General features: G+C 52.3%; 1 protein-coding gene across 1 annotated transcript; it reads right to left on the reverse strand.

The window, feature by feature from the left end:
* Window positions 1-317: 317 nt before the first annotated feature.
* Window positions 318-14745, reverse strand: TULP1 (TUB like protein 1). The gene is made up of 15 exons (XM_069564318.1): window positions 14699-14745; window positions 14549-14600; window positions 14099-14177; window positions 13667-13843; window positions 12851-13000; window positions 11784-11885; window positions 11580-11696; window positions 11132-11250; window positions 8037-8042; window positions 7774-7944; window positions 7499-7611; window positions 6393-6504; window positions 6214-6312; window positions 3727-3898; window positions 318-905 (listed from the first exon to the last, which is right to left on the reverse strand). Exons 1-15 carry the CDS (start codon window positions 14743-14745, stop codon window positions 772-774), a joined length of 1650 nt encoding a protein of 549 aa, XP_069420419.1. The 3' UTR covers window positions 318-771.
* Between the last annotated feature and the right edge of the window lie 1984 nt (window positions 14746-16729).

Below are 16729 nucleotides of genomic sequence, written 5' to 3' on the forward strand. Positions count from 1 at the left end.
ACCCGCCCTGCCCGAACCCGGTTTGTCTGGTTCTCCCCGAGAGGCTTGTTTCTCGAATTTCTCCCTTTCCCCCTCTTCCTGTACCTCCGGGGCCCTCCCTCTCGTCCCGGCTCCCCGGGGGCCCCCGCAGGGGGCGTCTCGACACCGCGAGCCCGCCGAGTTTCGGTAGGACCCGCGATGGGCGCGTGGGAGGGGACGCGGGAGCGCCCCGGGGCCGGAGCGGGACGGGGGTGGGGGATCGGAGGCCTCCAGTCCGCCCCCCGGACCCCTCCCGCCGCCTCGTTCTCCGCACGCGCTGAAGAACCGCTGCCCGTCCGGGCCTAGGAAGTGGCTTTATTGGGGGTGTGGGTACCGGCTCTCCGTCCCCCATCACCTGCCCCCTCCTCTGAGCCCGCGTCGGCTCCTCGGAGCCCCAGTACAGTCCCAGAGGGGGTTAAAACAACACTGACTACTGCTCCTGGACAGGAAGTGACTGGGGCGCGGGGCGGGGGTGGCGTTGGTGAAGCGGCACAGCCTAGCTCCGCGACCAGATGTGCAGCTCCAGCTCCAGATGTTCTTCATCTCCGTCCAACCCGCCGTCTGAGCTCCTCCCCGCCCCCGCACCGTGCCAGGATGGGCAGTGAATGAAGGTCACCCGGAGACGGTGAGGGGTCAGCCCCCCGACAAGGGAGAAGTCTTCATCGAGAGGCTCTGGTGAAGGGACCGTGCAAGCCTCCAGCGTGAATCCTTTTCCCAGCCCTGGCGGGCGGGCGCTGGGGGAGATCACTAGGATCACTCGCAAGCCAGCTTCCCGTCGAAACTGGAGAGGGCGATGGCGAACGCCTGCAGGGCGCACAGCGGATACCGGTAGTCTAGGGTGAAGGCGTCCTCGGCCACGCGGCCGAACTGCAGCACGATGTAGTCGGCTATGGACACAGATACGGGTGGGGGCGGCCTGAGACCTCGTGGGCTCTCTGTCCTGGCAGACGAAGCCCTCATCATTGAGGGAAGGGCCCCCACCCTTTCACTGGGACCCCAGTCCTTAGCCACCATCTCAGTTATTCACCCTCCATCCATGCACCCTCTTATCTCACCCAATAAGCCTGCCTGCCGCTGTGCCCGCCACTGTAAGCCCCTGAGGGCAAGGACCCTGCCTTACCTTCTACTGCCCAGGGCTAGGCAGATGACCTGCCCGCATTGTAGTAACCAGTCAAACTTGCTTATGCCTAGAATCCTTCCTTTCCAACTTCTGCTGATTTTACCCTATCCCAGACCCCAGGTCCTGAGACCACCAACCTCATGACCTCAACCAGTGCCCCTACTCAGCCCCTACCTCATATCTGGCCCAGGTTCCCAGCCCCAATCCCAACACTTCCCCCAGCATCCATGGGACAGGATGTTGCTAAAAATACCCCCAACCCAGGCAGACCAGGCTCCACCAGAAATGTGATCTGGAGATGGGTTTTTAAGACCTCAGGATAGATGACACTGGGGGCACCTCCCTAGGATGGAGTGGGGGTAGGGAGCTCATTCAATGTTAGCCAATCCTGGGAACCTGGAAAATCCCTAGGAGATACCACTCTGTATCCAAATCCCTTCAACCTAGTGGGGACCTCTCCTCCAGGCTTGTAACAGGGGATGTTTTTATTTGTGTCTGAGTATATCTTTTTTCCCTAATTCTATGATAGCAGGCCTTTGACCTCACTGGAAAGAGAATAGAAATGCTCGACTTATACTTCCTACTCCTGAAAGACAATCATCTTGATGGGGTTAGGAGTGGGGCACTGGAGACAGAGTACCTGGGTTCTGACCCCAGTTCTGCCTTCACAAGCTGTAAGTTACTCAGCCTCTCTGCACCTCAGTTTTCTCATCTGCCAAATGCTGTTCAGTCGCATTCTGTTCGTGTCTGATACTTTGTGACTCCATGGACTGCAGCACGCCAGCCTCCTCTGTCCTTCCAATAGGGATAAGAATAATACCTTCCTCACAGGGTTGTTGAGAAGATTTAATGAATCAGTATCTGTGAAGTCCTGAGAACAGTGTCTGGTCCACAGAAAGCACTGTGTATTTGTGAAATAAAATTTGAGGGCCAGGGTAAGTGCCTGCAATTGCTGAGAGACTTGGGTAAGGGACTGCCCTCTCTGAGCCTCAGCATCCTCTCTGGCCACTTAGGGGCTGGGCTATAAGTTATGGGGGTTTTTTTTTTCATATTTATTTTTATTGATTTGGCTGTGCTGAGTCTTAGTGGCTGCATGTCGGACTGAGTACCCTGACCAGGGGTTGAACCTGGGCCCCCTGCACTGGGAGCATGGAGTCTTAGCCACAGGACCACCAGGAAAGTGCCCATAAGTTTTTTTTTTTTTTTTTACTTTTACTTTTGGCAGAGCCTCATGGCTTTTAGGCTTCACTTTCAGTAACTTATATGCAGAGTACATCATGAGAAACGCTGGGCTGGAAGAACCATAAGCTGGAATCAAGATTGCTGGGAGAAATATAAATAACCTCAGATATGCAGATGACATCACCCTTATGGCAGAAAGTGAAGAGGAACTCAAAAGCCTCTTGATGAAAGTGAAAGAGGAGAGCGAAAAAGTTGGCTTAAAGCTCAACTTTCAGAAAACTAAGATCATGGCATCTAGTCCCATCACTTCATGGGAAATAGAGGGGGAAACGGTGGAAACAGTGTCAGACTTGATTTTTGGGGGCTCCAAAATCACTGCAGATGGTGACTGCAGCCATGAAATTAAAAGACGCTTACTCCTTGGAAGGAAAGTTATGACCAACCTAGACAGCATATTAAAAAGCAGAGATATTACTTTGCCAACAAAGGTCCATTTAGTCAAGGCTATGCTTTTTCCAGTGTTCATGTATGGATGTGAGAGTTGGACTGTGAAGAAAGCTGAATGCCAAAGAATTGATGCTTTTGAACTGTGGTGTTGGAGAAGACTCTTGAGAGTCCCTTGGACTGCAAGGAGATCCAACCAGTCCATCCTAAAGGAGACCAGTCCTGGGTGTTCATTGGAAGGACTGATGCTGAGGCTGAAACTCCAATACTTTGGCCACCTCATGCGAAGAGCTGACTCATTGGAAAAGACCCTGATGCTGGGAGGGATTGGGGGCAAGAGAAGGGGACGACAGAGGATGAGATGGCTGGATGGCATCACCGACTCGATGCACATGAATTTGGGTGAACTCCGGGCATTGGTGATAGACAGGGAGGCCAGGCGTGCTGCGATTCATGGGGTCGCAAAGAGTTGGACACGACTGAGCGACTGAACTGAACTGAACTGAACTGCAGTATCTTATTTCCCTGACAAGGCCATGGCAGTGAAAGTACCAAGTCCTAACCACTGGACCGCCTGGGAACTCCCTTTCAGTGGTATTTAAACTCTAGTAGCGTAACTGTCCCTTCAACACAGTCTTACCCAGAACAGCCCAGCATCTGCCCAGGCTCTGGTCAGTGCTAGAACGAGGGCCTGAAAAAATGCACCCGAAGACAGCTGCTTGGAATATCTGAGGCTCTTTGAGGGGTACAATGTGAGTGCCCCACAGGAGAGAGTGACCTTCCTGAATGTTCTGGCTCCAGGAATAAAAGCCAGCTCCACTCCAGCACGCGCATGTGTGTGTGTGTGTGTGAGAGAGAGAGAGAAGGAGATGGCAGGGGGAGAGAGGAGGGAAAGATCTGAGTGAGGGCTGAGGTCTTGGAGGTGGTGGGAAACAGCCTGGCTTGTGTCCTCAGATACTCACGGTCGTCAGCGTGGACAATCTGGAAGTTCTTGACTGAGGCCTGGGTGACTCGGCCTTGGAAGTTGAGGGTGTAGGAGCCACTGTCTTCATTCCAGATGGGGGGCTTATTGTGCAGCTCGATGAGGCTCTCCAGCGTCTTGTTCTGCCAGCGCACCAGCAGCCCGTCGCTGGCCTGGGGTGTGAGGGGTGGGGCAGTATTAGGGGCAGGACAGTGAGAGCTGGCTGAGATATCTTGGGACTGATGGGGTGGGGCGGTGGCTGGGGACCTGGGGTGCCCTTGTATGTGTGTGCAGCCTGGGTGTCAATAGCCATGGTGGCCAGGGTTTCTTTGAGTACGCCCACGGTATCTGCGGCATCCACCTGGCCAGGGTGTACGTCTGGGAGAATGGGCTTGGCTGTGGGTCGCCAAAGTGGAACGTTGGAAAGTGAAAAGCAGTATCTGCCGCACAGGAGGGGCTTTGTACCATTGGTCCCAAGGGGTCTTAGGCCACACGCGGGCATCTATCACAAGGATGAACCAGATATTCTAGGATTTACAAGGAGCTCAGAGTTGAGCTTCGAGAGATGTACAGGTAAAGAGTAGTTAAACTGTCCTGGAAGAGTTTCTGGAAGGAAGGAGCAGGGTCTGCATGAGACATGTATTTCTTTTCTTGGTTTCTTTGTCCCCTGTTCATGTTCATGGCTTAGAATGAGTCCTCTCAAGATTTTGTCCTCCAAGAAGCCTTCCTGACCCCAGGTGTGATTTAAATGTCTTAGCTCTGAATTTCCTTAACACCTCGCTCTTATGATTTCTCCCACTGCACTGTTATGGACGGAATTAGATACCCTAACAGCAGGCACAGTATTTGACTAATGGCTCTGTGCCTTACAGGTGACAGGGGATGAGATGGTGGGATGACGTCACTGACTCAATGGACATGAGTTTGAGCAAGTTCTGGGAGCTGGTGATGGACAGGGAGGCCTGGCGTGCTGCAGTCCATGGGGTCGCAAAGAGTCGGACATGCCTGAGTGACTGAAGTGAACTGAACTGAACTCTGTGCCTTAGTTTCCCTCATAACAGGGTGTTGTGAAGATTAAATGATTAATAGTGCATGAACTGCTGTTTTGAGCAGTTCCTCGCACAGAGTAAATGTTCAATAAATATCAGATATTGTTTTGATGGTACCTCTTGTATTGATTTTACATCCTCAATACCTGGCCTTAATAAATGATTGCAGAATGAATGAACTGATGATGAAGAGAGATTCAGAGCAGCTCTGGGTGTCAGTTCTTACTAAGCCCAAGCACACGTGGGAGGCACCGCCTTTGGAGGATCTGTGTGTCTATTCCAGGATGGGAGGAGCAGGTGTGGAGCCACCCAGGGCTTGTGCCCCATGGGTTGGCCAGGTCTCTGACTATTCCAGTGTGGCTTTCCAGCAAGGAAGGATGTGTGATCAGCTGACGGGAGTATTCTTTTTCATTGTAAATGAGTAAAGTGACATCACTGTGAGTATGAGACAGGCCAGTCAACCGTCTCTGAAATCCCGGGCTCACTCAGCTTGCGGTGCTGAGGGGCAAAGCGTGGGTCTGACACACTGAAGGAGGCCCCCTCTCTCTGGGGGCAAGCCCTCCATCTTGCCCTACACCTCTCTCACACACACACAAAAACAACCTTTGCTTTTAAAACTACGTCAAATCATATCACTCCTTTGCTCAAAGCCCTGCTGTTCCTGTTTCTCTGAGTAAAAACCAGCTACACAGGCTCACCTGCCCCTCACTCTCACCTCTCTGACCTCATCTTCCTGCAGCCACCCTGGCCACCTTGCTGCTCCTCAAACCCAGCAGGCACTCTCCTGCCTCAGGGCCTTTGCACTGGCTCTTCTCCCTGCCTGCATGATCTTTTCCCAGATATCTGCAGGGTTGCTCCTCACCTCCTTCAAATTTCATCTGCTCAGTGAGGCCCACTCTGACCACTGAATTTAAATCAAAACCTAGACACACATCTCATCTCCTTTCCCTGTTCAACTTTTTCTTTTCCCCTCTACAGTAAATACCACTTTCTAACACACTACACAATTTACTTACTTATCACAGTCTCTGTCTACCGTCTGTCTCCCTCCACTAGAATGCCAGGTTCATGAGAGTAGATATTCGTTTTGTTGACTGATGTCTGCAGTTGCCTAGACTAATACTTGGTACTCAATGTATGTGTGTTGAATGAATATATGAACAATTGATTTTGATGTACACTAAAAAACAACCACACAAACACAGCTAACCAACCCTATTGTGCTCGTTTTAGTGAGTTCAATGAAAACCCTCCAAACTGAACCTATCAAGTTGCCAGAATGAATCTGTGACAGGGCGATGGGTGTGCTCCGGGCTGGGTATGGGGTAGGCGGGACACCCCCTCCCCACCCCACAGGGGTTCCCGGAAGTGGGTTACAGGCCGGTAACTAGGGAGCAAGACCCACAGGGAAAGGCGTGTCAGGGAGGTGCGCGGCTCACGTTGCGAGGCCGAATGGGCACCCTTTCGTTGTCGGAATTCATGCCAGGAATGATGACTGTCATGCGCCGGGGACCTCGGAAGCCAAGCACATTGGTTTCCTGGGAAGGAGACGCGCATTAGACCACTCGGCGAGGGAAGGGGCCTATCGCAGGGCACAGGGGACAGAGGGCGCTCTCACATAGATCACGGCTGCCAGCTCCTGCCGAAGGCTCCCCACGTCCGTGCTGCCGCCGCGGTGCGGGTTCTGCCCATTGTCAAAGACAGTAAAGCGGTTCCCCAGGAGGTTGGACCTGCGAGCAGGGTGGAGCTGGGGGCGGGGCTGAGGGGGTTCCACACCCCTTCTTCCAGACCCCTCCTCACAGCCAAGCTTAAGAGCTTTCTGCCTTAAGCAAGGGTGTGTCTTAGGACCCTGCCCCTGGTTTTCTGCATGAAGTCTTTTTAAAAACATGGATCTACAGGGAGACTGGGCAGCTTTCAAACCTCAGCTCTTACTAGCTGTATGACCCCAGGCAAGTGACTTAAACTCTTAGCCTCAACTTCCCCATCTGTAAAATGGGCGTGGTAATAGTATTTACTATCAATTTGTTTGATAAGATTATTGAATGGATTAATATTTGCAAGTTACCTAGAAATACCTCTGACACACAGGTAGGCCTTACATATGTGTTTGGTAAAGACATAAAGAAAAGAAATAAAGCCTGACTTGGGGACTCACTTTCTCCTCATCTCTCAGATTTGTGGTGAGGACTGGATGAGCTATATGGGGAGACATAACACAGGGTAGGTGCTGACTATTTCGTTTGATCAGTTAGTAACTGTTTATTGAATAGCTACTATGTGCCAGATGCTAGGAATTCAACCATGAACAAGACAGACATAATCCCCCTTTCATGGACTTTATGATCTACTCCAAGTGAGGTCCCTGGACCAGCAGCATGGGCATCACCCCAGTGCATCTTAGAAATGCAGAAGCTCACTCTCAGCCCAGACCCTCTGAACCCTTTTTTTTTGCCTCACCCTGGGGCTTGCAAGATCTCAGTTTCCCAGACCAGGGACTGAATCCCGGCCACCACAGTGAAAGTCCAGAATCTTATCCTCTAGACCACCAGAGAACTCACTGAACCATTTGAAGAAGATCCCCAAGTGATCTACATGCATCAAAGCGGACAAGTGTCCATGTGTATAGAGAAGCCCGGGGCCGGGGGACAATTCCAGAGTGTCTGAGGTGGGGACACTCTGCACAGCGGGGCAGAGGTGACTGGCCCCCGAGCTTCGCAGCCCCACCTCAGCTTCCCAATGAAATTCTCCCCTCCTCGGGACAGATTGGTGGGGTCACTGGAGATGAGGTAGTTGGCGGTCTTGCTGCGTTTCCGCTTCCTGCCGGCCAAGAGAAACACCTGGGGAGAGGGGCAGCGGAGATGCGCTGGAAGACAGAGGCAAGCGGGAGGGGAGTGCGGGGAGGAGAAGGCCCGTTTGCCCCCCAGCCCCCACTCCCATTCTGGCTCTCGCCTCGGTCCGGGTCCCTCCCCTCTCCCTTCTCCCTCCCTCCTCGGACCCACCTTCTTCTCCGTGTCCAGGTGCAGGAAGTAGGAGGGATACAGGCCCCGGTCCATGCCCTTCTTGTCCCGGGTCAGCCGGCAGCGGACCGTCCGGCCCTGGGGGGCAGGCCGAAGCACGAACTCCTGGGGTTCATCCACTTCCACGGGTGGGGATGGGGCCCTGTCCTCCTTCTGAGTCGGGGCAGAGGGTGCGTCAGCCCCAGAGCACCATCTCCCCCAGCCCTCAGCAGGTCCGGACCGGGGAGGCAGGCAGGGCAACTCACCGCTTTCTGCTTGGGGGAGAGAACAGAGGCTGCTCCAATGCTCACCCCAGGCCCCTCAGTCTCCCCCGAAGCTTGCCAGGCTGTGGGAAGCTTTGTGCTTTATTAAAATTGTGTTTAGCTTGTGGTTAAGAGCCAAGGCTCTGGAGTCAGACAGCTTGGGTTCAAATCCTGGTTCCACCACTAACTGTCTATGATGTTTGTTAATTTTTAACAACGCTGTGACTCAGTTCGTTTCATCTGAGAAGTATGCAGGATGGGGGTGGATACCTGGGACAGACCTTAGTTTATATATTTAACAGACACTCATAGAAAGTCTACCGATGTGCCAGGAATTATTCTATGCACTTTCCAAGTATTCCTCCTTGGAATATTATCATTCTTTTTATCTATAACTACTGAGGTGGTTGGTCTCTTTATACAGGTGAAGGAGCTGAGGCTCAGAAAGGCTTAATAACTTGCCCAAATTCACATAGTTAGTAAGAGGTGAAGGTGGATGCTGAATGCTGCCCCATCTTCTGTTAGATGCATAGCCTGTCGAAAGATCTTCCATACATGGATGCTCTTAGGGAGTAAACTGAGGTGAGGCTGAAGGTTTGGATTTCTGCCTTCTAGGCACATGGTGTTACAGCAGTGTTAGCTACTATTGTTACTATGCGCATGCAGATGTGCTAAGTCACTTCAGTTGTTCTGACTTTTTGTGACCCTGTGAACCATAGCCCACCAGGCTTCTGTCCATGGGATTCTCCAGGCAAGAATACTAGAGTGGGTTGCTGCTCCCGCCTCCAGGGGATTTCCCTGACCCAGGGATTGAACCCTTGTCTCGCGTCTCCTGCATTGGCAGGTGGGTTCTTTACCACTAGCGCCGCCTGTTAGTTTAGCAGACAGTAAATACCCACTGAATGTAGCAGCCAATCTCCAAGATGGTATTTGTACTCTAATGTAGGTCCCTCCCACATTGGTCTCTGTGATCAATGGAATAAGGCTGAAGTGATGGGCGGTCGCTTTGAAAGTTAGGTCATAACTTTCAAAGATATTACAGCTTCTGCCTTGCTCTGCCTCTTGGGCCATTCTTGAACTCTGAGGCAAGTTGGCTACCACATCACAAGGACACTCAAGGAGCCTCTGGAGAGGCCTCCAGCCAACCACCATGATAATAAGCCAATTTAGAAGTAGCTCCTCCATTTCCAGTCAAGGTTTGAGAATGAGTGCAGCCCCAGTTGACATCTCGACTGCAAATTCATGGGACACCCTGAGCCAGAACTACTCTTGCTAAACTACTCCTAGATTTCTTTTCTTATTAAACTTTTTACTTTGTATTGGGGTATAGCCGATTAACAATATTGTGATAGTTTCAGGTGAACAGTGAAGGGACTCAGCTATACATATATCTGAATCCATTTTCCCCCAGACTCCCCTCCCATCCAGGCTGCCACATAACACTGAGCAGAGTTCCCTGTGCTATACAGCAGGTCCTTGTTGCTTATCCATTTTAAATATAGCAGTGTGTACATATCCATCCCAAACTCCCTAACTATCCCTTCTCTTTATCCTTCCTCCCTGGCCACCATAAGTTCATTCTCTAAGTCTGTGAGTCTGTTCCTAGATTTCTGACTCACAGAAATTAAGAGGATGAATTGTTGTTTTAAGTTTTGGGGTGGTTTGTTACATAGCAATACAACAAATGAATAAATAAGCTCATTTTGCTCATCGAAAACTTTTAATAACTCTTTGGCTGCATTAGGCCCTAGGGTGGCCTGATTATTGCCCCTTCTGTTCTTAAAAGGCTAGTACCCTTTGCTCGTATGTTCTGTCCCTCACATGAAGGGCAATCAAGATTCTAACCCCAACTTTCTCAGCAGGAGAGAGAAGGGACTGCCACCTAGGCATGTGCATTTGAGGAGTAAATGCTCTCTGGGAGCCCCCAAGAAGCCCTGGTAGGCTGAGGTTGCCCATTTTGCTGAAGGCAGGTTTGCACTGGGTGTGAAGTGAGGCTGGTGTTGGGAAGCAGGCCCTTAACCTCCGGGTGAGTGGGCATCTCTTCTCCACTCTAGGCTGCTGCAGAAGAATATTGGGAAACTCAGGACTATGTTTGGAATGCAGTATGGAGAAAGCCGGAACTCATTTAAACATTTCTACACGGTGAATTTCAAGGGCCTACTATATTAAAGGCTCTGCATGCCTGCATATTCATTCTGGAAGATAATAAACTGGGCTTTCAGTTTATACATCAGTATCTGGTGATCTTGGCCCTTGTGAATCAGTCTCTTGAGACCTGACCACTCTTGTACAAAGGAATAAACCCGCAAAGCTAAGACCCCACCCTCACCCCCCAGGCCCTGCCCTCGGGGTGATCTCTCCATTCCTGGAAGCCTGTTTCTCAAAGGCTTTCATCACTTTCTCCAGCTGGACCCCTCTCTCTTCCTTATTCCAGCCTGTGCATGTTGGTACCTGAGTCCTGTTTGTGAGGAGGGGCAGCATTCAATATATTTAACAACATGTTCTGCCCCCAGAGACTGCCCAATCAGAATGGACATGGTAGGTTCAGAGGAGGGTCCTGGAGGCCCTTGAGGGCCAGTGTTAACCCTCTGGTTGCTGGATAGTTTGGTTGCTAGATAGTTTGGTTGCTGGAAGGTTGAGGGTCCTGGGTGGGAGAGGAGGAAGCATTCTGAGCACTCTCAGAGCAGCAGGGTAGAACTGTTAAAATAACTCACAGTCAGCTGGCTGTCACAGTCCCTGTGCCCAGGGGTGTGTATGCCTGTGCCTGTCTGACTGTGCTCCACCTCCTGGTACAGAAAATGTGTGTGCTTTCAGGCGGGGCCATGCAAGCACCTCCGGCTGTGTCTGATGGTTAGGCTGCAGTGGGGAGGGCTCAGGGCAGACAGCATAAGGCCCCCGGGTGGCAGGTCCCAGCCTGGTGACCCCACAACTGCCTCTTCTGTTCCTACAAACCTGGTTCCCTTTGTCCTCATACCCTGTCACCAAAGAGGGAGCTAAGAATTCCAACCCCAAGGGACTCCACGGCCCCACGCCCAGGTCCCCCACACCCTGCCACTGGTCCCAGCAGGGACCTCACCCTCTCCCTTCCGGGCTCCCACCTTTTTGCCTTTTCCCTTGGCTTTGCCCTTCTGATTGCTGTTCTTGGTCATCACAGTGGCCGCCTCATCGTCCTCCTCCTCTTCCTCCTTCTTCTCCTCTTCGGAGCCTTTAGGAGTGCCTGAGGGTGGAGGTGGAAGTCTGTTCACCCCTTACCCTGGCAAGGGCACATCACAGTTTACAAGGGACACCCACGCCTCACCTGGACCCCTCCCACAGCCACAGGGGAGCAACTCTAGTTCCCTATTATCGGAAAGCAATAACCTCAGAAAGGTGAAGACCCTGTCTTGAGGCCACACAGCTTATTAAAGTGGGCGTCAAGGTGCCCCCAAGTCTTCCGACTTGAGAACCTCCGCCTTACCCCATCTAGTCCTCACCCGTCCCTCCACACTGACAAATGACTGCCCCTGGACGTCCTGGAACCAGAGCTCACCAAAGCTCACCACCCACCCTTCTTCTTCAGAGCTTTCTCTGCTGGGCACTCCCCGGGAACCAGAAACATGGCTGCTGGTGTCTTCTTCACCGTGCCTGGGCTCACAGAGCAGTCCTTGTCAGCCTCCCCGGACCCTGCTGGTGTGGAAGTGAAGAGGTCACACCCCTACCCCCGCCTGCCCCACACCCAGAGACCCTTGCTCCTCTGGAGAATAGGCTCACCTTTCTTCTTCATCTTTCTTATCTTGGTCCCTTCCCCCGCTGGAGCCTCCTTTTTCTTAACTCGCAGAGGTTTCAGTGGGGGGCCAGGGCTTCCCAGATCTCCTGGAAATGGAGGGTGGGGGTTAGACAAAGACGAGTCACACCCTCCACCTCACTCATTGTCCCTTCAGTCCCCTGAGAGGCCCAAAGCTCCTCTGCTTGTCTTGTTTTTAACCCTGAGTCCAAAAAGAACTGAATGAACACTAAGAGTATAACAAGTATTGAATGAATGGATGCCAGGCCTTCTAAGGAAACTGAATCCCAGCTCCCACCCCATCTCCATCAGAAATCCTCCAAACCTTCTCTGGTCAGAGCTACAGACAGTCCTCCCACTTTGAGAGGCCCAAGGTCCTAGTTATGTGTTTGCATTTACACCAGACCCCAGTACCCGTAGGGCAAGGTGCCCAGCCAGGAAACCATCACAGTATTTACTTACTGATTGATTTTTATTATAATCACTTTGATACTTTTGTAAAAATTATAAATATAATTCATATTGAGTTAAAAAAAAAACAAACAAACTAAAAACTCACCAAGAACATGAAAATCCTCTGCCCTCCCTGGCTCAGCACACCCTGAGCAGGGGGCTGGGAGGATGGTGGTGATGGTGGGGGGGGTGGCACATATTAATTTAAGGATCATTAGAGGGAAGAAGTTTCCCAGGTGGCTCTAGCGGTAAAGAACCCCCCTGCCAGTGCAGAGACACAAGAGACGTGGGTTCGATCCCTGGGTTGGGAAGATCCCCTGGAGGAGGACATGGCAACCCACTCCAGTATTCTTGGCTGGAGAATCCCATGGACAGAGGAGCCTGGCAGGCTGTAGTCCATGGGGTTGTAAAGAGTAGGACACAACTGAAGTGACTTAGCACACAGCATGCAGAGGGAAGAAATCACCAAAGGATGGAACACTTGGGTCCAGGCACCTGGTAGCTTTCTGATGTCTCAACCCCTGCACATCCATGAACCCCCAGGCCCCTCTGGGGCCAGTTTTGTGTGTCTTTTTGCCCTCCCTGGACGCTCAACACCCACCCTTTGGACCCTGGGCCTTGGTCTTCCTCTCCTTGGTGTCTGTAGAAGCCTTCTCTTTGGGGGGCTTCTTGGGAGGCAGGCGGACTCTCTCTTTCTTTTCCTCCTCTTCGTCTTCATCTTCCAGGTCATCCTCTTCCTCCTCCTCATCCCCTGTAGGTAGAAATTCATCAATATGGGGGTTGGGGTGGGTCCTCTAATCTCTGTGCGGCTCAGTCTCTCCAGATTTCTGGGAGGCAGTGAAGGAGCCAGGGGTAGGAGGGTGCCCTCTGGAACAGAAACAGGAGGAAGATTCTCAAAGAATGCGGTGACCCCAAAGTCTTCCACAGTGTGCAAGTCACACGAGAGCTGGAGTCGGGGGTACGTGGGGGCTTGGCAATCCTGTTCTGGGAAAATGCGCCTCTCTGCAGGTCCTTCTCTCTCTGGCTGTCACACACCCTCCTGGCATCTTGCAGTTTCCCCTTTTCCATCCCTTCTAATGAGACCCGTGCCTGCTTCTCCCACTCTGCTTCTCCCTACGCTGGTCTGTCTCTCTTTCTAACCCCCAGCCAGACCCATCTGAGCTCCCGCTGACCCCTAGCCGTAGTCTAAGGCAGAGCTCTTAACCGCTCCTTTGTGCCTCGGTTTCCCCATCCGGAAAATGGGGACAAGAACACGAGCATAAAGGGTTTCCTAGTTCAGAGCCAAGGCCAGGGATGCAGACGCTGATCTCCCCAGCTGTCTGCGACTCTCCCTCTTTGTTCCTGTCTAACCTCTCCTCTCCCGTCGCCCGCTCCTCTGCTGGTCTCCAGCCGCCCCCTTCCCTCGGGGTTCGCTCACCGTCCTCCGCGTCCGGGGCGTCCGGGGCGTCTGGGGCGCGGGCTACCAAGAAGGTCTCGCGGGGGTCGCGCTTCTTGGCCTCGGGGTCCCTGAGGAACTTGGTGTAGACTGTCTGCGCTGCCCGGGCCTCAGCCGGTCCCTGCGCGGGCTCCTCCCGCGGCTTCCCCTTCCGCCCGGCTGAGCCGAGACGCGCGGGTCAGGAGGGACCCCACGCCTTCCTGCGAAGGCGCCCACCCACCTCGGGCTCCTCACTCCGGGGGCTCCCCGGGGCTCTGTTTCACTTTGGACACCGCTCTCCGGCTTTCATGCATCCTTCCGCTCTTCCTATCCCTCAGCTCACCCCCTCCGCTTCGTTCCTCGCCTGCGGGCCCTCCCTCACGGGACCCTCACCCTGGGGGCGCCCCGGGACTCGCCCCCCCATCCCCCGCCCACCTCCAGGTCTCCGGGGCTTGGATCCCGTGGGGCAGGGGGCCTCTGGGGCTTCTGGCTTTTTCTTCCTCAACTTCTGTCGCTGCGGAGTGGGGTGTCAAGAGGAGGGAGAGGAAGGAAAGGGGGTGCTCTGAGGGCTGCCCATCACCCTCTAATCCCTTGAGCCGCCAGAAATAACCGCGGATTATCGGGAGGGGAACTGCGCCCCTTCCTGGAACACAATGGATGACTCCCTCCGACGTCTCATGGACACTTCCAATGTCCCAAAGCCCAGATTCCCCCCCGCGACATCCCATGCCCCTCAAACACCCCTTTCCTGCAAGAACAAAATAAAGCCCAAACTTCCAGGGAAGTAAGGACCCCCAGAGGCTGCTGAGGGGGACCGGGCCCACTCCCACACTCCCTGTGCTGCGTGGGGGGCTCTCTGTCTCCTCCCCAAGCCGGGTGACCTACCTGCTTGGTGCGCTGCTGGACCTCAGGGCTCCGGCCTTCCTCCTCGTGTCCGCTGAGGGTAGCAAAGGAATCAGCCTGTCTCCCTCCCCAAACCCTCCATCTGAGCCCCCCACCAGGCTTCAGGTAGGGTGAGGTGGGGGCTTTCCAGACCTGTCTGAGGCCCACACCTCTCGGAGGGTGTCGTCCAGCAGCGGCATGGTGCCTGCGCCTGGCTGCACCCACTTCTCTGGCCGCCCTGCAGCTCTAGAAGCTTCTCTGCCGCCGGCCCCAGCTAATCCAGGCTCAGCCTCACCCCCACCTCCTGCAGGCACCAGAGGGTGGCAGGACTGTGGGAGGGGCTCCTGCCCACAGCACCCTCCCGCTTCCCACCCCCACCCCCACCCCGCGCCTGGCCCACTAAGATGAGGCTGAACTCACAAGATCTCAGATCCCCAGCGGCCTAAAGGTTGGCACCCTGTAGGAGGTCCCCCCACGCCCTGAGCTTTGACTTAGAGATGCTGATTTGTAATGTGGTGGTGGTAAATGGGGCATGGGAAGAAAACATGAGATCGGATCCTGTATGTATCTTTGTTTTTCATAAAAAAAAGAATCAAGATTTACTGATATTTAATATATATGGATTGACAGATACATGTGTATTACTTTATAAAGAAATATGCCTATATTCTGGATGTAAACGTGTTTCTTTATGATAAGGAACATGCTTTTTAAAATATATTTTAGTTAATTTTTATGAATTTTTAAAAAGTTTTGTTGATTCAGCTAGTCTTTTTTTTTTTTTTTTTGCCATGCAACACACAGGATCTTAGTGAGGGATCTTAGTTTCCTCACCAGGGATTGAACTCATGTTCTCTGCATTGGGAGTACAGAGTCTTAACCACTGGACCACCAGGGAAGTCCTGGAACATGCTTTTTAAAAAACTTAGAGACAAGAGAATGTAGTGTTGGTATGATTAATATCATGGGAGAGGTTTGGCTAATTGCAGAGGAAGCCCAGAAGAGGGGCCCAACTGGGGGTCCTTCCTGAAACCTGATTTAAAACTTGAAAGGTGAGGGGAGTTCTGCAGTCAAAAAAAAGAAAAAAGGTGGGATGGTTTATTGCTGGAAAGGGAACAGCAAGGTAGAGTCCAACGGTTGGAAACAGATGTATTCAAAGATCTAGCACTAGGCGGGTGGCAGCCATCTCTGGCATGGGTCAGCCAGCCCTGAGCACAAGCCTTAAGCTCTGCTGCTTAAGAGCTGAACATCCTTGGGTGACTGACTTAACCTCTCTGAGCCTCTGTTTCCTCATTTTATGAAATGTGTTTAATAACAGCACTGACCTGGTAGGGATGTTGTGCAGATTAAATGAGATGACAGGTGGAAAGCCACATACAGTAAACGCTCAAAAATCGGTAATTAGAAGAAAAAAAAAGGACAAAAAATTGGTAATTATGTGCCCCATTTCAGAGCACTTTGGATTCATCTCTGTTTCCTCAGCATTTACAACACAACTTGGCACATGATTGGAGTTCATTTTTTGCATGAGTAAATTAGCACTTTTTTCCTTTTATGCCCACAAGGTGTGTGGGACCTTAGTTCTCTGACCAGAGATTGAACCCAGGCCACAGAAGTGAAGGTGCTGAGTCCTAACCACTGGACTGTCAGGGAATTTCCTATTTCATTTAATTTTCACTGGACAGTAGTCCAGTGACATAGGTGAGGTGGAGATTATTATTTCTATTTTATAGGTGGAAAAACTGAGGCCCAGAGAAATGAAGTGACCTGCTTAGCATCGGCCAGATGATAACCAGAGCTGTCTCCTGTCAGACCTTTTGCTCTTAGCCCTTTCATGTTTTGTATGGTCATAACGATTAGATCGGAGAAGGCAATGGCACCCCACTCCAGTACTCTTGCCTGGAAAATCCCATGGACATAGGAGCCTGGTAGACTGCAGTCCATGGGGTCACTGAGAGTTGGACACGACTCAGTGACTTCACTTTCACTTTTCACTTTCATGCGTTGGAGAAGGAAATGGCAACCCACTCCAGTGTTCTTGCCTGGAGAATCCCAGGGACAAGGGAGCCTGGTGGGCTGCTGTCTATGGGGTCGCACAGAGTCGGACCCAACTGAAGCGACTTTAGCAGCAGCAGCAATAGCAGCAGCAGCAATGATTAGATGGATTTTGAATGAAACAGTCTT

This window comes from Ovis canadensis, chromosome 20, assembly GCF_042477335.2.
Source record: "Ovis canadensis isolate MfBH-ARS-UI-01 breed Bighorn chromosome 20, ARS-UI_OviCan_v2, whole genome shotgun sequence".
Lineage (NCBI taxonomy): Eukaryota > Metazoa > Chordata > Mammalia > Artiodactyla > Bovidae > Ovis > Ovis canadensis.

What these genes read in the sequence shown, in the direction of transcription:
- TULP1 (XM_069564318.1), bottom strand. Translation starts at nt 14,745, where the DNA reads ATGCCGCTGCTGGACGACACCCTCCGAGAGGTGTGGGCCTCAGACAG. An exon ending in CAAGGCCCAGGGTCCAAAGG is followed by an intron (nt 11,886 to 12,850) that starts GTGGGTGTTGAG and finishes CTCCATTTCCAG; the next exon opens with GAGATCTGGGAAGCCCTGGC. An exon ending in GAAAGCTCTGAAGAAGAAGG is followed by an intron (nt 11,251 to 11,579) that starts GTGGGTGGTGAG and finishes CTCCACCCTCAG; the next exon opens with GCACTCCTAAAGGCTCCGAA.